This window comes from Artemia franciscana, chromosome 7, assembly GCF_032884065.1.
Source record: "Artemia franciscana chromosome 7, ASM3288406v1, whole genome shotgun sequence".
Taxonomy (NCBI): domain Eukaryota; kingdom Metazoa; phylum Arthropoda; class Branchiopoda; order Anostraca; family Artemiidae; genus Artemia; species Artemia franciscana.
The window spans coordinates 62,364,898-62,385,272 of NC_088869.1; the positions used below are offsets into that span (position 1 = coordinate 62,364,898).

General features: G+C 38.9%; 1 protein-coding gene across 1 annotated transcript; it reads right to left on the bottom strand.

Moving 5' to 3' along the window:
- Positions 1-6,523: 6,523 nt before the first annotated feature.
- On the bottom strand, positions 6,524-11,880 carry LOC136029750 (dynein axonemal assembly factor 10-like). The gene is made up of 3 exons (XM_065708256.1): positions 11,820-11,880; positions 7,899-8,107; positions 6,524-6,766 (listed from the first exon to the last, which is right to left on the bottom strand). The coding sequence occupies exons 1-3, from the start codon at positions 11,878-11,880 to the stop codon at positions 6,545-6,547; spliced, it is 492 nt and encodes a 163-aa protein (XP_065564328.1). The 3' UTR covers positions 6,524-6,544.
- Between the last annotated feature and the right edge of the window lie 8,495 nt (positions 11,881-20,375).

The following is a 20,375-nucleotide window of genomic DNA, read 5'->3' on the forward strand; positions in this document are numbered from 1 at the left end:
CACCCCGGCCGGTACCCAAGTCGTCTACAAGTGATTTTGGCATTCGACCTTATGGAATATTTGATTTATTCGACGATGAAGCTAACCTATCGCCGTCTCCCGAGGGCAAGCAACCGCCGAACCTAGGCTCCGAAGCACTAACACCCATTGCTAAAAGCTAAAGGACCAGGTTACGTTTAGCCACCAGTGAGTTCGAACGCACGGTACCGTTGTGAACTTCAGCACAGATTCTACCTTCAGAGGCTTTCAGGTATAATCACACGGACGTAGCCTCGCACCATTGGCCGTTCGACCAAGTGCAAAACCAAATGTCCGAACCTGCGGTTCCTCTCGTACTTCGCAGGATTACTATAGCAACGGCATTGAACGTCTGTAGGGTAAAACTAACCTGTCTCACGACGGTCTAAACCCAGCTCACGTTCCCTGTAGGTGGGTGAACAATCCTACACTTGGCGAATACTGCTTCGCAATGATAGGAAGAGCCGACATCGAAGGATCAAAAAGCGACGTCGCTATGAACGCTTGGCCGCTACAAGCCAGTTATCCCTGTGGTAACTTTTCTGACATCTCTTGCTTAAAACTCTTAAAGCCAAACGGATCGATAGGCCGTGCTTTCGCAGTCCGTACTCGTACTGAAAGTCGGGATCAAGCCAGCATTTGCCCTTTTGCTCTACGGGAGGTTTCTGTCCTCCCTGAGCTGGCCTTAGGACACCTGCGTTATCATTTGACAGATGTATCGCCCCAGTCAAACTACCCATCCGGCACTGTCCTCAGCACGGATCGAGAGCGCCACCCGCAGGTGGACTCCCTTGACACCACAAACAAGTCCCCAAAGGGCCTTTCCTCTGCTTCACTGAGTAAGTGAAGCTACCATGAAAGTAGTGGTATTTCATTGCCGACGTTATCATCTCCAACTTATGCTAAACCTCTCATGTCACTCCACAATACCGAACTAGAGTCAAGCTCAATAGGGTCGTCTTTCCCCGCAGACGTTACCAGGCCCGTTCCCCTGGCAGTGGGTTCGCTAGACAGTAGATAGGGACAGTGGGAATCTCGTTAATCCATTCGTGCGCGTCACTAATTGAATGATTGGGGGGGGGGATCTGCCCTTACAAAAACGATGAGGCGCCAAAAATGGCCACCTCATTAAACATAATTAAATAAACACTTATTATAACTCTTCCTGCCACTTATACAAAATCTTCTCTTGCTCTGTAGAAATTCATCAGGTACTCGGCACCATCATTGACTAGGGTATCAGGATGGCTATACTGCTTCACGTGGCTTCGATCTCAAGGACTTGGTCGCTGATTCTCGGCAACTCGTGAACACAGGTTGACTTGGGTGACAGGTGCATGGGGTATTGGGGTGATCAGGTTCTCAGCTATGTACAAGGGGAAATTGGGAACATCAAATTGTATCAGCTACAAGGGGTTAACGGGACACTTCTTCATCTATTATCTTCGATGGTGAGGAATACCTCTTCGGTGGTAATGAGGGGTGAATGCTGCTATGCGGGTTGGTGGGGATAATTTGGGTCGGGAACATGGGGTATTCGTTGATGGGTGGCTTTTCGGACTGTAGAGTTCCAGGCCCATCAAACGGTTACGTCTTCATATAGAACGACTCTGGATAAAAACCCAAGCTGATGAGGGTTAAAGTATACTCCCAATACCTTATAGCACTTTGGACTTACCTGACCCCCTCTGGCGAGGGTTATAGCTTCACACTTGATTGTTTCTAGCTCGTGGATTGATTTGATTGTTTCGATTAGCCCAGGGGCTATTCTGTACTTTTCCACTTTTTCATCGTGAAGCCTATCCAAGTCGTACCCCTCGGCTCTAACCTGGACGTCGAATATAACCCCATCCTTGCCTTTTATTGCAAGGATATCAGGTCTCCAACGACCCATGGCTCTCGTGGTGCCGGGGGTAAGGGTGGTGAAGGATGGTTCCTTTATCACTCGGTACCCGTCATCGTCTAACCATTTGGCGGTTATGTCTCTATCCCGGTCATGCCTTTTTATACGATTAGGGTGTGTTCTCACGCAGCCCATCGAGACGTGATTCGCGGTCTCGGGTGCGAGGCAGCCGGCTCTACAATTTCTCGGCAAATCTTGGCCCCTTGCCGTTCGGCTTCGGGTTGGGATGGCATTGATTTGGTGGTGGATCATTCTCATATATCTCCTGCTATCTAGGTCGGCAGGAGGCTTATCCACCCAGTTTTGGGATAAGGGAAAAGACCCGAGGCCCTTAAGGGCCGCTCCATCAAGGGATTTGTAGAGTTAGTTGGAATGGTATCTATCGTAATGTGTTTTGGACATGGCGTAGGTCTCGCCAGCTTTCAGCAATTTACGTAGATAGTTGCGGTGATTATCCATTTCATTTGTTCTGCATACAGTTAAGAAAGGGTGGGGAGGCTCATAACAGGAAACCTTTTGAATTGTCTTGGCGATGCGGCTGGCTCTAATTCGAGGGATCGAGAGCCTGAGCTCCTGGATGCCAAGGCCGCCTTCCGAGACTCTAGCGTGTAGGTAAGCGTTAGGCACTTCATGCGGGACGTCTAAGAACGCTCTCATAGATGACCTCACGGACCTATCCAATGCGGCTAGTGACCCTGATGAGAAAGGGCTTAAAGTTAGCTGATGTACAAACTTAGGGATGATGAACTGCTTCAAACAGAACAGATGTTGATGGGGGAATAAAGGGGCCTTTTTAATCTTAGTAAGTAGAGTATCAAGATCGTTATGAGTCGTTGGGTTTTTAACCGCATAAGGAGCCATATCCACACCTAGGTACGAAACCTCTTGGTCTGCTCTGAGAACTTTCCCCGGGGTATTATCGACCGACACGAAAGGTATTGTGACGAACTTAGTCTTTTTGGACTTAGGGTGGACATCAATGCCGACTAATATGCTTTTTACTCCGTTAATATCTAGTCCCCGTTTCTTTAATACTTTAACAATGATATCTACGGACTTTTGTAAACCGACCTTGGTGGAGGACGCGATGACCAAGTCATCCGCGTAGGCAATAGCCGGGATCAGCGTGTCGTTGATTGTAAAGCCTACCCCGTGGGGAATAGCTCTCAGAGCTTCATCCACCACGAGGTTGAAAAGGACGGGATTTAAAGGATCGCCTTGCTTAACGCCTCTACTTAATTTGGCAAGCGTATCTCCCCTGCCATTCGGGAGCTCAAGAATTGAAGTTGTTTCGCGGTAGATTGACTCAATATAGTCAAGGAAGGAAGGCGGAAGGCTTTGTGCTCTACACGCACGGAGAGTTGAATGGTGGCTTACTGAGTCGAAAGCCTTTCGGACATCTAAACTCAGTAAGTGCACCGGCTTATAGGATGTTTTGGCTTTTTAAGAATGCTGTTGATGATTAGTGTATTCACTAGTGAACCATCAACTTGTGAAAAGGCGATTTGGGCAGGGGAGATATCGACTACTTTGGCAAGACGAGTTGCAATGACTCCATGGAGCCATCTTTGGAGCATAGAGGATATAGAGATTGGTCTAAAGTCAGCGGGGTCTGTAGCTCCATCAGACTTAGGGAGGAAAACGGTACGCGACTTCAAGAAAGGCTTAGGGGTTACTCTGAAGAAATAAATAGCGGTAGATAGCACTGCGAGAACCTTGTACCCAAATTGGGTGCAGTCGACAATTCGTAGGCCGTCTGGTCCAGGAGATGGGTCTCCAAACGGCTTAAGTTTAGCTATTTCAGGTGCTTCTATTGGGCGCCATAATGTAGAAACATCATGTTGGTTCCCAACTGGAGGTAAAGGTTCTATATCTAGGGGTGAGGGTCTTTCGAAGGTACCAGTCCAGAACTGTTTGAACGCTGAGATGTCGACCGGGCCTGGTTTTTTGGACATATCAAGAACAGCGTCAGCTGCGATGGATGGGTTTTTCTTCCATAGTCTTTGGATTCGGGCATATTGTTGGCGCCTATAGGCACGCTTGGCCTTCCGACTACGGAACCCGTCATGCCTCATAGGGCCCTCGGACCGACTGGCCCCTTTAGGCTTGGTGGGCTTATAGAAATAATCTTCGAGAATTTCGTTAATTATTAAGACACCCTCGCTGGGTCTTTCAGCCAGACAAAGGTTGACTAGACTATGCAGTTTCGTGTCTAGCGCCGACTTCTTGGTTAAGGATCTTGAATTGGCTGATTTGAAGAAATCATTAAACAGGTCAACTGGGGAGCTAACAGGGATAGGAGGTACAGGATCAGACGAAACTGGTGATCTATGCTGTTGTGGATGAGGGGGGATGAACTTTGGGGCTTCTGGATTAAATAGGAGGTTGGGCTCTTCTCGCTCAGCCTTCTCAGGGGTTTCTACTATAGTGGGGAGTTCGACGGTTGGACGCTCACTTAGCTTCCGTCTTTCGGTCTTTTTCGACCTTGGCTTTTCTGCCTCTAAGGTAGGGCCCATGGGTCTATCAGATAGACTTGATGATGGGTTCGATGTACTTGTAATGGTACTATCCTGCCAGGAAAGGCTTCTAGTCGTCCTCCTATTTTCGGGGATGGGTCGTCTACTAGGACCGGGTTTGGATATAGGGAAATCATCTACCTTGGGAGTAGAAAGAAGGACAGCTGGTGAAGAACTACTTAATCTGGAAGATTTCCTTGGATGTTGAGGCGGTAGTATATGGCCCTTCGGAGCAGAACAACTGGGTTGGACGTAGGGAACGGCGGATTCATTAGGTAGAGAGAGTGGAGGGTGGGAAGCTGGGGGAGATGGTTGTGGGCACGGTCTTGAGGTGAGCCTCTCGATAGCCTGAGCCACGAGGAGCTGATGGTCAGCAGTTCGTCGTCGGCCCTTATAAGCATCTATCGTTCTCTTAGGGAATGCAATTGCTAATTGCTTATTAATATCGGCATCTGAGGAAGGTTTATCGCCGTAGCTAAGGATTATGCGGGCTTCCTTTTCCGCGACCAAATTACCTTCTTCGTCCACCCACTCCGGGATCAATATTCTCTGGTTATATTCAATTTTGTGCATATGCCGTTGATGTCGGGAAAGCCCAATTTTTGTCGCAAACCCAGACTAGCAGCCATCGATCCCGCAAGCGAAGTGCCCAGGATGATCTGCTGTCAGGTGGTCGCACAGACAATCAATTACCTTCTGGCAAATTGGACAAATTTCACTTTTAGTTAGAGGGATAGGGGCATTTGGGTGTTTAAGTCGCATATGGTTCGAGAATCCTCTGGGCAAGAAAGAAAGGTGACATATGGGACACATGATAGTGTCGGCACTCCTTGAAGCTGGGCCGGACACATTGGGGAGAATTGTTGGAACCGAAACATTCGGAGTATTAGAGGCAGGGACCTTGATACTGTGAAAGTCAGTCCCCCGAGGCCGGGACAGGCGGCTTTTATTCGTATTTGATTTACTCATATTTGTTTCGGTTTTGTAAGCGTCTTCAGCCGTTATAGCAGGGATATCCAATCAAAACTTTAGATCGGAGTGTAGGTTGGGACACCACTGCGATCTTATGCAATGGTAGGACAAAGTCCTCTCATAAATATGGGGAGCGAGGGTGCTCCACCCCCTTTCCTACCTTCCTTCCCTTCCTACACACCATAACGTTTTCCCGGGGTCCCAAATAGGAGGGAGGTGCCTACTGGGAGTAATGGGCTCAGGACTGGCATTTCATCTTAATGTGAGACACTTCTCATATTCTATACATCCCTTAATATTCACCATTGTCCGTCTTGGCTTATTTTACTCCCAAACCCCTACCGTCAGGCAAGTTGCAGAGTGTAACCATTAAACCTGACCTGTTACACCCTGGGCAGTTGTTAGGGGGATGCCAGCCTCCATAAAGGGGACGCCTTTGGTAGTTGTTGCCTTTGACTGACAACATTTAACCCGTCCTCTACCAGCTTTGGTTTGGAAATGTATCTCTACATTACTCATTCCGTGGCCGATGGTAAAGAAGTAGGGACTTTAAATTCAAATATGTGAATAAATATGGCATCAAACTTCATTTAATCCTGTTAGGCACGAAATACCTTCATTGAGACTTCTCTAAGAGGCCTTAAACACTGTAGGCCCAATTTATTGTACTTTTTCTCCATCTCCTGAGGCTGAAAATAGTCTCACGTGCAAAGACCGAAACACCTATCGCATAAGACCCAAAATGCCTTTAGTGAACCTTTAAGAGGAACATCAATCACTGAGCAGCAGGAATGATCTAATAAACGGAAAAGATGTCTATAAAGTTGCAGATAGTACAATGACAGGTCTGGATGCTGAATATACAAAAAAAAATACGATACACACCACATGACCAAATTAAAAGACCGAAACACCTTTCGTATAAGACCCAAAATGCCTTTAGAGAACCTTTAAGAGGAATGTCAATCACTGAGCAGCAGGACTAATTAAACAAACAGAAAAGACGTCTATAAAGCCGCAGATAGTACAATGACAGGTCTGAATGCTGAATATGTAAAAAAATAATAATAATATGTGACACACCACATGTCTATAAACCCGGAGAAATGAAGTCAGTAAAGAAAACCATAAAATCTTACACTCTCCAAATCCCAACGCTGCCGTCTCCAGCCGTTGTCGAAAATATGGCAGCACTTTGAGGCATAAGTTTCCCAGTCCAAACTGTAGATTTTCTCCAGGAACTTTCCCAAATGACACTTTCTTTATTAGCAATGTCTAAAGGAAAGTAACATATTCTTGAGTTGATCCCTGTGACTAGAAGGCTATCACTTTTTTCAGAAAATTGCATAGAACAAACCTAAAAGACAACAGCAATATCTGAAACAAAGATAAGTGAATAGGACAAATACATAAAACAATACAAATAAAAAAGTATAATAAAAGCTTCTTTTCATTAAAAAAAAACTCTACTAATAAGCTGAATTAAAAAGTAATGTTTTTCTAGTGATTAAGTTGGATAATTCTATTTAATCTTATCCGTAAAAAAAACAAAAAAAAACATTAGAAGCAAGCTAGAACCTAAGTCAAAGTACGTTTAGTTCACAACTATTAAAACCTACCATATATCCCATATTAATACACATTCCATTACCTAAAGAATTACCTAAAGAAAAGAAAAAATTACTTAAATTCACCGCTAAACGTATCTTTTTTCTCATATTTAAAATGTGAAATCCTATTTTAGAAAAGTTAAATTATGTTACAAGACACATTTTTTTTCGAATGGAACATAAAAATAGTCATTTTCCATTTATAGATTTTTTTCTTAAATATTGCACTTTTTTCTCAATTTAATTCCCCCCAAAATAAAATCTTTCTCAAATTTAATACTTCCTCCTTCCCCTCGTATTTTCGTGTCTGAAATAATGCATTTTATTTTAGTGGAGTAGTTACCCTGATTCTCATTTTTTTTATTATGAATAAATCTAAAAAAAGAAAGATGGGAGTGTATTTCGATGGCAATGTGTAAGATAGATGATAATGTGTGAAAAAATAGATGGTAATGTTTAAATGAAAATGGCCACAACTCGATAATCAGAAACCGTTATAGAACTAAATATCTTTCGAAATGCTCATTCACAGGAAAAGTGAAGACAAAGTGAACCTATTTTACAAAAAGATCCGATAGAACAGACAAGGTTGTATCCAGGATTTATTTTTTTGAGTGGGGGGGGGGGTACAAAAGGTTTTTTTTCGGGGAGTTTCCACAAAAAAACTATAAAAACACACCAAAAATGTTTTTATATTCATTTTTGTTACGTTTTTACAAGTCAGACAAACATTCGGAGGAGAGTTCAAACCTAACCCCCTGGATACGGCCTTGAAAATAGGTCCCTTCATCTCTGTCCCACTTACCAGGTTCATCACGACCCACGGGCCCAAGGATAAATTTCAGTTCAAAAGTCAAAAGAAGAAGAAAAAATACTAACACCACCAGTTATGTTGACTTCTTTGACAACCGCCATGTTTCTAAGATCAAAAATCTTAATATCCCCGTTGTCAAATCCAGCAGCCACTATTTTATCATTATAGCTTGTTTGTCCAAGAGTCACTGTGAAACAATCAACAGTTCCTATTGCAGGTCGAAATACAGCAACCGGTTGTTCTGCTTGTCTGACGTCCCATAACTTAACAAAACCTAAAAAGACGAACAAAAATATAATAGTTTCAAAACTAGTAAAAAAAAACGACAAAACAAAAACAAATGATTTTCTTAGCAAGATTACCGGCACTAGGAATAAAGGATAATACTCTGTTTGTAGATGGATGGATTTATCCAACATCAATTTGATCAATAAAACCCAGTTCATCACTATGATGCTCTATTTGTCGAACCTACCGCCTTGCAATTACTGTCTATGTTAAACTAGCTATCAATAGGAGTCCTCAGAAGACACCCTCATGTTTAAAAGCTTTTAAAAGGATATAGTTTTCACCAAGGAGCAATAATTTTTCAGTAAAATTAGAGGCACTAGGAATAAAGAATAATAGATTTATTCAACAAATGTATTTATTCAAAATCTACTTAAATTAATAAAATTAAATCCATCATTCTAAGGCTCCGTGGCCGAAATTATGACCTCAAAATTATGACCTATGCTAAACTGCCTTTTGACAGGATACACTAACCCCTTTGTTTCAATCCATGTGGTTATTCATTTTAATTTCCGTTCGTTTTGGGTTTGATAAACCTTTCTTAATAATTTCTGTTTTTTATAAGTTTTACATATATATGAGTTAATATCTATTAGTGCTAGGTTTTACTACAGTCCTTTAATTTATATCGCGAACCTCTTTTTGGAAATAATGTTTAATTAGTATGTTGAAGGGAAAGGATATTTTTATCCCAGATGTTTCAGTCCAGTTAGACGATTAAACTTGAAAAGCTATTTCAACGTCCTTCAATTACTATAACACAATGACACAAACAGAGCGGAGTTGTGCCATATTTTTCATTTTAAGCGAATTTTTGTTCCACTTATGATAGCAAAGAGAAAAATTTCATCTAAACATCTAATAGCACTTTAACACAGTTTAATCTTTCCCATCAAGAAACGTGGTTATGTAAATTTGGACTTGTATCAGGGCAACCCCAAGTAGGATCAAGATAGAACAGAAACATATACTCAGCAAAATAGATATTAGCCTACTACAAAATCGATTAAAAAGACACATATTTACTTGACGGATTGAAGAAAGAAAGTTTTCTTAACGAAGCATAAGGAAAAAAACTAACCTTAGAAAAAATAAAATTCCAATTAACAATCTGTTAAACATTAAATATCAAAGTTGGAAATATAAATTTTGTAAGTAATACAACTGAAAATATCCTTGCATTGCATCAGTTTTACGAGGCTTCTTGAGTACTAAGGTACTAAGTACTAGACACTAAGGCCCTGGTAGTAAGGTACTAAGTACTAAGAGTACTGTTGGCCCTGCAGTTTGTTACTACAGCTAGGTTAGACCTCTTGGTCTCGTACTACCAAGCTGAGATCAAACCCACTGCGCCACCACAGGACAAATGAAAATGTCTCATTATTAAACTAAACTGTTTCAAAATTAAGTGGCTTAATTAAATTAGGTGGCTTAAATTAAGCAGTACTGCTGCATAGAAAATCATTTGTTCGAGTTCTCATAGTTTTATTTGAAAGCCATTTTCATTTGCCACCACAGGACAAATGAAAATGTATTATTATTAAACTAAGCTGTTTCAAAATTAAGTGGCTTAATTAAATTAGGTGGCTTAAATTAAGCAGTACTGCTGCATAGAAAATCATTTGTTCGAGTTCTCATAGTTTTATTTGAAAGCCATTTTCATTTGCCACCACAGGACAAATGAAAATGTCTTATTATTAAACTAAGCTGTTTCAAAATTAAGTCGCTTAATTAAGCTAGGTGGCTTAAATTAAGCAGTACTGCTGCATAGAAAATCATTTGTTCGAGTTCTCATAGTTTTATTTGAAAGCCATTTTCATTTGCCACCACAGGACAAATGAAAATGTCTTATTATTAAACTAAGCTGTTTCAAAATTAAGTGGCTTAATTAAATTAGGTGGCATAAATAAGGCAGTACTGCTGCATAAAAAATCCTTTGTTCGAGTTCAATTAAAAGCTTTATAAAAAAAATGACTTGTTAATTCGTTTATTCACATATTCAGAGTTAAGTAAACTGCTTGTTACTGAAAAATTACAAACCAATTATGGTAAGAATAAAAAAGCAAAATAATTCTGCAAAAGAAATGAAACAATAACAGAAACAAAAGGAAATTAATTAAAATTAATTCATTGAAAATAAATAATATAATATAGCATAATGTAAATAATACAAGGATAGGAATCATACAAAGAAAGAATAAAAAGAAAATATAATAATATTAAAGGTATTATAGTAATATAAAAATTATATTAATAATAGAAAACATGTAACGTTTCTTTACAAGAGCTGACTTATATAATGGAATTCATTAACAGTCGGAAAAAATTATTCAATTTTCGATTCGAATCTTTTGAAAAGCATGGGACATCACGATTTCGAATTAAAATTCATTGTTCTATTACTAGTTGTGTTGCGGAGCAACATGATCAGCGACCTGTAGCTCCGAAGTGGTAAGAGTTAAAAATTTGAGATTTTTCAGAGGGAAGGGAAACGTGAAACAGAGTAAAAAAGTTCCAGAGAAGTTCCTAAAATTTCTAACAGTTTTCCATAAAAAAAAATAAAAACGTTTTTTTCTTAGAAACCCTGCGTTCGATGTTTGGCGTCAAGTTAAGACGACCCTAGCTTCAGAAATAAACTTGTTAGAAGTACAGTTATGCTGAACTCATGTAGAACTTTTATTTGTCTCTTCGAGAACCGGAGCACAAAATTCCGTAGCTCTTACAGATTTCCCGGAAATAATTCCGGAAAAGTCCATCTCGTTCCGATTTTTTTTGGAATTTTCTCAAATTTTCGATTTTGATGTTTCTTATATTTTTTATCGAGTAGTGCTATGAAAAGTATGCAAGAAGAAGTGAAGTGTTCTATATACCAAGTTGCTTCGTTCTCTAAGAAATAATTTTCTTAGTTTCGACGTTCTAGAGGTAACTTCTGTTCTGGACCAGCTAGAATTTTTTTTCCAACGCGGTTCGACAGGTCTCGATCTCCTAACTACTGGAGCTTACAATAGTTTCTCCGAAATAAAATTCCTTCTGTGGGTTTTTCTATTTGGAAGTTTTGTCATGCCCTCGGGGCAATTTAAATTTTTTGGTGAATTTGGTTTGTTTTATATTTTCCTAGCTTAGACCATCAAAAGTTAAGCAGAAAACTATAAGACGTTATTTCCGTATCTCTTTCAGATTTCCCGGAAATAATTCCCGAAATGTGCGTCTCGAAACATAATACTTCGAATTGGCGTCAAGTTAAGACGGCCCTAGTTTCGGAAGTAAACGTTTTAGAGATAAAATAATTATGAACTCATATAGAACTTTTATTGATGTTTCTCGTTTATTTCTGGACCAGCTAAACATTTTACCAAACTCAGTTTAGTAGGAGCTCGAAATAAAACCATATCAAAGATGCTTCAAGATAACAATCGAAGCCGCATTAGAAAAATGTCCTCTGAAGGACATAATGGAGACTGTTGCTCCGCAACTGTGTCCCGTAGGGCACAGTTGCACGTGTTGCTCCGCAACTGTGCCCTAAGGAACAGGGCACAGTTGCTGCAACACTTCCCGTTGCACAGGCAACGGAGGTCTAGTTTTCCAATTAGTCACAGGGAAAGGGAGTAAGGTTATTGCCTTTTCACGATACCCCCAACCTTCGTCCCAGCATATTACAATACACCCAACCTTCGTTCCAGCACATTACTCTTTACCTTCCAGTGCAATAACACCTTCCTTTGGTAAATGCAGGGCCCAAAAGGTCGATTTATACATTAGGTACCGGGCATACATAAAACAGAAGTGTCATGAAGTGTCAAACGATGAAGAATCATGGCAAATATATTTCACGTCCTAATTAGATTTTTATGACAAATAAAGAAACATAATATTTTCCTATACATTTTTTCCTCACTTTTTATATTAAACAAGAGCTAAGAGCTCATATGGTCCTTGTGACGAGGTTGGAAGAGCAAAGAGCCAAGAGCTCATCTAGCATGAGCTCTAACAAAATTTTAAGAATCAATAGACTGATTTAAAAGGAAAACCAGGGCCTTAATGCCGGTTGGGATTTAAAATAAGAGCTCTGATATACGAGGTCCTTCTGAATATCAAAATTCATTAAGATCCGATCACCCACTTGTAAGTTAAAAACACCTCATTTTTCCTCTCCCTTCAGCCTCCAGATAGTCGAATTGGGGAAATCGACTTTATCAAGTCAATTTGTGCAGATCCCTACCATGCCTACCAATTTTCATCGTCCTAGCACGTCCAGAAGCACCAAACTCGCCAAAGCAATTGACTCCCGTAACTCCCCAAAAGAGAGCGAATCCAGTCCGGTTACTTCAATCACGTATCTACGACATTTGCTTATTCTACCCACCAAGTTTCATCCCGATCTCTCCACTCTAAGCGTTTTCGTAGATTTCCGGTTTCCCCCTCCAACCAGTTTCCCCCAATGTCACCAGATCTGGTCGGGATTTAAAATAAGAGCTCTGAGACATGAGTTCCATCTAAATATCAAATTTCATTAAGATCTGGCCACCCGTTTTTAAGTTAAAATTACCTCAATTTTTCTAATTTTTCCGGATTACCCCCCTTTCCCCAAAAAAACTCCCCAAAGAGAGCGGATCCGTTCTAATTATGTCAATCCCGTATCTAGAGCTTGTGCTTATTCTTCCCATCAAGTTTCATCCCGATCTCTCGACTCTAAGCGTTTTCCAAGATTTCTGTTTCCACCCTCCAACCCCCTATGTCCCCAGATCCGATTCGAATTGAAAATAGAACTTCTGAGACATAAGATCTTTCTATATATTAAGTCCCATTAAGATCCGATCACCCATTCGTAAGATAAAGATACCTCTGTTTTTACGTTTTCCAAGATTTCCGGTTTCCCCCTCTAACTGTTCAAATATCACCGGATCTGGGCGGGATTTAAAATAAGAGCTCTGAAGTACAAGATCCATCTAAATATCAAATTTTATTAAGATTCTGATCACCCGTTTGTAAGTTACAAATACCTCATTTTTTCTATTTTTCCGAATTTTCCGCATCCTGGCTCATTCTGCCGGAAATTAAAAGTTCTAGTGCCCTTTTTAAGTGACCAAAAAATTGGAGGGCACCTAGGCCCCTCCCACGGTCATTTTTTCCCAAAGTTACTGGATCAAAATTCTGAGATAGCCATTTTATTCAGCTTAGCCGAAAAAGCTAATAACTATGTCTTTGGGGACAACTTACTCCCCCACGGTTTTCGTGCTTACATATTGTGATGGTTATTGGGAAGTGTACAGACGCTTTCAGGGGGATTTTTTTTGGTTGTGGGGGGGGGGGCAGGCGGGGTTGAGGGGAGGGGGTTATGCGGGGAGAACTTTCCATGGAGGAATTTGTCATGGTGGAAAAAAATTTCCATGAAGGGGGTGCAGAATTTTTTAGTATTTAAAAAAAAAACAATGAAAAAAAAAATATGAAAAAGTTTTTTCAACTGAAAGTAAGGAGCAACATTAAAACTTCAAACGAACAGAAATTATTACGCATATGAGGGGTTCACCTCCTCCTAATACTTTGCTCTTTACGTTAAAGTAATTTTGTTAATTTCAACTGTTTATTCTACGGCGTTTGTGATTTAGGGGTCATTCTTAAGGAATTGGGACAAAACATAAGCTTTACTGTAAAGAGCGAGGTATTGACGATGGGGTGAACCCCCTCATATAAATATATATATATATATAAATATATATATATACATATATATACTAGCTGTTGGGTGTATATATATATATATATATATATATATATATATATATATATATATATATATATATATATATATATATATATATATATATATATATATACTAGCTGTTGGGTGAAGTGCCCCCACCAACACCTAGTTGGTGGGGGCGCTTCGCGCCCCCCCCCCCCAAGCCCCCCCGCGCGCGTAAGTCGTTACTCGCTATATTAGTTACGTGCCATTGTAGTTGTGTCCCTGTGTCCCACCTGTGAATATAGATATATATATATATATATATATATATATATATATATATATATATATTTTTAACTACGTAAAACTTGCGAATATACAATATTCTTTGCTGTCCCATTGTCTGTGCATATAAATAGATTGTCAGGTTTACCGACTCTTGAACATGCAACATATAATGGTCCATGGGAAAACAATCCGTATTCAGATCTATACCTCATGATTCTAATGATTGCCCTTGAGCTTTGTTGATGGTGATTGCTAATCGACCATTCCCTGTGTCGCCATCGTCATTTATATATCCCCCTGTGCCCCCCCCGCGTCCCCTTTGTAGTTTTGTCCCTGTGTCCCGGTCGTCATTTATATTCCCTGTGTCCCGGTCGTCATTTGTGTCCCGGTGTCCCAGTCTGTGATTTCTCTTTGAGTGTCCCAGGCGTCATTTATATTCCTTGTGTCCCGGTCGTCATTTATATCCCCCTGTGCCCCCCGGCGTCCCCGTTGTAGTTGTGTCCCGGTCGTCATTTATATTCCCTGTGTCCCGGTCGTCATTTGTATCCCGGTGTCCCGGTCTGTATATACATTCGTTTTTTAGTTTAGTTTTTCTCCTTTATTTTTCATTTTTTTCCTTTTTTATTTTTTTTCTTTTTTATTTTTTTTAGTTTTTTAGCTTTTTCAGTTTTTTTATTAGTTTTTAGTTTTTTTTTTCTTTTTAGTTTTTTTGTAGTTTTTACCTTTTTTTTAGTTTTTTTGTTTTTTTTTTACTTATGTCCTGGTCGTCATTTATACTCCCTGTGTCCCGGTCGTCATTTGTGTCCCGGTGCTTTGTTGATGGTGATTGCTAATCGAACATTCCTTTTGTCCCGGTCGCTTTCTCTTTGAGTGTCGTCATTTATATTCCCTATGTGCCGGTGTCCCGGTCTGTAATTTCGTCAGTTGAAAACATGACGTCAGTCGACACAGAAACATGACGTCACCTGACAGACAGACACACAGACAGACAACTTATTTTTATATATATAGATATATATATATTTTTAACTACGTAAAACTTGCGAACATACAACATTCTTTGCTGTCCCATTGTCTGTCCATATAAATAGATTGTCAGGTTTACCAACTCTTGAACATGCAACGTAATAATTGTCCATGGGAAAACAATCCGTATTCAGATCTATACCGCATTTTTCTACCGATTGCCCTTGAGCTTTGTTGATGGTGATTGCTAATCGAACATTCTCTGTGTCCCCATCGTCATTTATATATCCCCCTGTGCCCCCGGCGTCCCCGTTGTAGTTGTGTCCCTGTGTCCTGGTCGTCATTTATATTCCCTGTGTCTCGGTCGCCATTTGTGTCCCGGTATCCCAGTCTGTAATTTCTCTTTGAGTGTCCCTGTCGTCATTTGTGTCCCGGTCTGTAATTTCTCTTTGAGTGTCCCGGTCGTCAATTATATTCCCTGTGTCCCGGTGTCCCGGTCTGTAGTGTCATCTTATAATGACGTCATATACAAACCCATAAACAAACAAACATGCATATATACAACTTATTTTTATATATATAAGATACAGTTTCTTTTTAGTTTTTTCTTTTCTTAGTTTTTTTCTTTTTTAGTTTTTCTTTTTTTTTAGTTTCTTCTTTGTATTGATTTGTTTTCTTCAATTTATCAATGTTATTTCTAACATTGACACTTGGAAAAATCTTTACGTGCCAAGCATGCTAAAGCTCCGACAATTTATAATAAACCTCAAATTTTGGGTATCTGTTTTAAGGTTTTCGAATTACTTTAATCTATTGTCAAAATATATTGAAATATTTGTGCAATTCCCAGTTTTTTTCTTTTTTTTAGTTTTTTAGCTTTTTTTTAGTTTTTTTTTTTTAGTTTTTTACCTCTTTTAATTTTTTTTTACGTTTTTTCTTCTTTTAATTTTTTTTATTTTTTAGTTTTTTCCTTTTTAGTTTTTTACCTTTTTTCTTTTTTCAGTTTTCTTTTTCTTCTTTATTTTACAGCGTCACTATGAAATACATATCGCCGAACCTTTGTTTTTTTAAACTAAAATCTGGTAGGCATTGATGACCTTATCCAAGTCAAAATCCCAAACCCATTCATCATTTCTTTAGCCGCAAGCCTTTTGGCATTAACCCTTTGAGCAGATTCCTCGGCTGCTTCTTCTGCCATTGTAGGATTTATACTAAAATTTCTCTTTTAATTAACTATTTGAGCAGCATCCTCGGCTGTTTCTTCTGTCATTTTAAGATCTATACTAAAAATTCCTCTTCACGTGCCAAGCTTGCTAAAGCTCAACAATTTATAATAAATCTCAAAAATTAAGTATTTGTTTTAAGGTTTTCGAATTACTTTTATCTATTGTCAAAATATTTCGAAATATTTATGCAATTCCCAGTTTTTACATTTTAGTTTGTTTTCTTTTTCTTCTTTATTTTTCAGACGTCATATGCAAACACTCAACACAAAAATAGATACAACTTATTTTTATATATAGATATAGAAGATAGGTGGGGGCGCTTCGCGCCCCCCAAGCCACCCCGCGCGCGTAAGTCGTTAAGCGCCATATTAGTTACGCGCCATTGTAGTTGTGTCCCTGTGTCCCACCTGTGAATATAGATATATATATATATATATATATATATATATATATATATATATATATATATATATATATATATATATATATATATATATATATATATATATATATATATATATATATATATATATATGTTTTTAACTACGTAAAATTTGCGAATGTACAACATTCTTCGATGTCCCATTGTTTGTGCATATAAATAGATTATCAGGTTTACCGACTCTTGAACATGCAACATAAAATTTTCCATGGGAAAAACAATCCGTATTCAGATCTATACCCTGATTATTCTAATGAATACCCTTGAGCTTTGTTGATGGTGATTGCTAATCGAACATTCCCTGTGTCGCTGTCGTCATTTATATATCCCCCTGTGCCCCCGGCATCCCCCTTGTAGTTGTGTCCCTGTGTCCCGGTCGTCATTTATATTCCCAGTATCCCGGTCGTCATTTGTGTCCCAGTGTCCCAGTCTGTAATTTCTCTTTGAGCGTCCCGGTCGTCATTTATATTCCCTGTGTCCCGGTCGTCATTTGTGTCCCGGTCTGTAATTTATCTTTGAGTTTCCCGGTCGTCATTTATATTCCCTGTGTCCCGGTTTTTAGTTTTTTTTTTCTCCTTTATTTTTCAGTTTTTTTCCTTTTTTTTTAGTTTTGTTTCTTTTTCAGTTTTTAGTTTTTTTAGTTTTTTTATTAGTTTTTAGTTTTTTTTCTTTTTAGTTTTATTGTAGTTTTTACCTTTTTTTTTAGTTTTTTATTATTTTTTTTATTTTTTAGTTTTTTACCTTTTTTTATTTTTTTTCTTTTTTTAGTATTTTCTTTTTAGTTTTTTTTTGTAGTTTTTACATTTTTTATTTTTTTTCTTCTTTTGTATTAATGCTAAAGCCAAGGTTCGAACCTGGAACCTCTCAGACCTGGAACCTGGAACAAAACGCTTTACCAACACAGCTACTTCGGCTTGAATACATTCGTTTTTGAATTGGTATATGATGAAATAATTCAGACGTCATATAATGACGTCACTCGACAGACAGACAGACAGACATAACCCAAATACAACTTATATATATATATATATATATATTATATATATATATATATATATATATATATATATATATATATATATATATATATATATATATATATATATATATATATATATATATATATATATATATATCTATCTATATATATAAAAATAAGTTGTTTGTCTGTCTGTCGACTGACGTCATGTTTGTTTGTTGACTGACGTCATGTTTGTCGACTGACGTCATTATAAGGATTGAGCTGTATGTCGTGATGAAGTTGTTTGTCGTCTGACGTCATGTTTGTCGAATGACAAACTTGCACAAAATGACGACCGGGATACTGGGAATATAAATGACGACCGGGACACAGGGACAAACTACAAGGGGGATGCCGGGGGCACAGGGGGATATATAAATGACGATGAAATAATTCAGACGTCATATGCGGACAGACAGACAGACAAAAACTAAAAAAAGGGTAAAAACTAATAAAAAAGTAAAAAAGCTAAAAAACTAAAAAAACTAAAAAAATAAAAAAAGGTAAAAAAGTAGACTAAAACTAAAAAAGAAAAAAAACTAAAAAAAGGAAAAAAACTGAAAAATAAAGGAGGATATATATCTATATATATAAAAATAAGTTGTCTGTCTGTCTGTCTGTGGATCAGGTGACGTCATGTTTCTGTGTCGGCTGACGTCTTGAAATTAGTTGTCAGGTGACGTCATGTTTCTGTGTCGGCTGGCGTCATGAAATTAGTTGTCGTCATTTTTGCTTTGACGGTGACGTCATTCAAGATATATAAGACATATTTTCACGTAGAAATCTATTAATGTTTAAGTTTACAATGACTGATGAAGATGCTCAAAGAGTCTATGCCAAAAAACTTGCTGCTGATAGAGAAAGTCAGAAAAGAAAGCGTGCCGAGGAACTACCAGAGCAACGCGAAAGCAGACTTGCTGCTAAAAGAGAAAGTGAAAAAAGAAGGCGTGCCGAGGAATCAAAAGAACAGCAGGGAAACAGGCTTGAGGCTGATAGAGAAAGAAAGAACAGAAAGCGTGCCGAGGAATCAAAAGAACAGCAAGGAAACAGGCTTGAGGCTGATAGAGAAAGAAAGAACAGAAAGCGTGCCGAGGAATCAAAAGAACAGCAAGGAAACAGGCTTGAGGCTGATAGAGAAAGAAAGAACAGAAAGCATGCCGAGGAACTACCAGAGCAACGCGGAAGCAGGCTTGCTGCTGATAGAGAAAGTAAGAAAAGAAAGCGTGCCGAGGAATCAGAGCAACCTGAAAGTTATCGCCTGGCATTCAGGTACAACCCAGTCGATGATTATAGCTTGAGTAGATGTGTTCAAATCGGGACAATGTCTAAAATTTGTCCCTATTGCAAGGCCTTGAAATTCAATGGTGAAACAATGGGAATGTGTTGCGCCTCAGGAAAAGTTAAACTTCCTCTATTGGCTGCACCACCAGAGCCATTGAAGACTTTCCTTACTGGAACTACGTCAGAATGAAAGCGTTTTTTGTCAAAAATCAGACAATACAACTCATGTTTCCAAATGACGTCGTTTGGAGCCCAAATCGAAAATCCAGATCAATTTATGTCTACTTTCAAAGTAAAAGGGCAAATTTATCATAAAGCAGGGTCCCTTCTACCATTCTCAGGCGAGAATCATAAATTTTTACAATTGTACTTCATCAGTGATAGAAATTCTGAATTGAATGCACGTTGCGAAATTTCTCCCAACGTTGAAAGGACAATCGTTTCCCAATTGCAACATCTTTTCCACGAAAATAATAATTTAGTGCGTCTGTTCAAAACAGCCATCGATTTGATGCCTACTGATACGCATAAAATTGTTATTTCCGCTGACAAAACGCCTCCTGGCCAACATGTGCGTAGATACAATGCTCCGACTATCGACGAAGTGGCAATCGTTATGGTCGGTGATCAGTTTTTACCTCGAGATATTATTCTTCATAAGCGAAACGCTCAGTTGTTAAGAATTGCTGAAACTCATCGATGCTACGATGCCCTACAATATCCTATAATTTTTTGGGATGGAGCCGACGGCTATCACTTTAATTAAATTGATGAATCCAGCCACTAACAAAGAAATGAATAAGAAATGCAGTGCAATGCATTATTATTCCTATAGACTAATGATTCGGCAGGATGAAGAAAATTATATTTTAAAATGCCGTGAATTGTTTCACCAATTCGTCGTGGATATGTATGCTAAAATTGAATCAGAACGTTTGCTATATATCCGCCTGAATCAGACCAAGCTCCGCTCTGAACAATACATTCATTTGCGAGATGCAGTTATAAATGACGGTAATACCACAAACGTTGGAAGATTAACAATTTTACCTTCGTCATATGCTGGCAGTCCCCGTCATATGCATGAATATGCTCAAGATGCTATTGCGTATATTCGTCTCTATGGTCGTCCAGATTTATTTATTACATTTACATGTAATCAATCTTGGGACGAGATATTGCAGCTTTTACTTCAAGGACAATCGGCGGTTCATAGGCATGACATTACGGCACGTGTCTTCCGGCAAAAGTTGAAATCACTGATAAACTACCTTGTAAAACATGAAGTGTTTGGGTCAGTGCGATGCTGGATGTACTCAGTGGAATGGCAAAAACGAGGTT

What these genes read in the sequence shown, in the direction of transcription:
- LOC136029750 (XM_065708256.1), bottom strand. Translation starts at nt 11,880, where the DNA reads ATGTATAAATCGACCTTTTGGGCCCTGCATTTACCAAAGGAAGGTGTT. An exon ending in AGGTGTTATTGCACTGGAAG is followed by an intron (nt 8,108 to 11,819) that starts GTAAAGAGTAAT and finishes TCGTCTTTTTAG; the next exon opens with GTTTTGTTAAGTTATGGGAC. An exon ending in AAGTCAACATAACTGGTGGT is followed by an intron (nt 6,767 to 7,898) that starts GTTAGTATTTTT and finishes GTTGTCTTTTAG; the next exon opens with GTTTGTTCTATGCAATTTTC.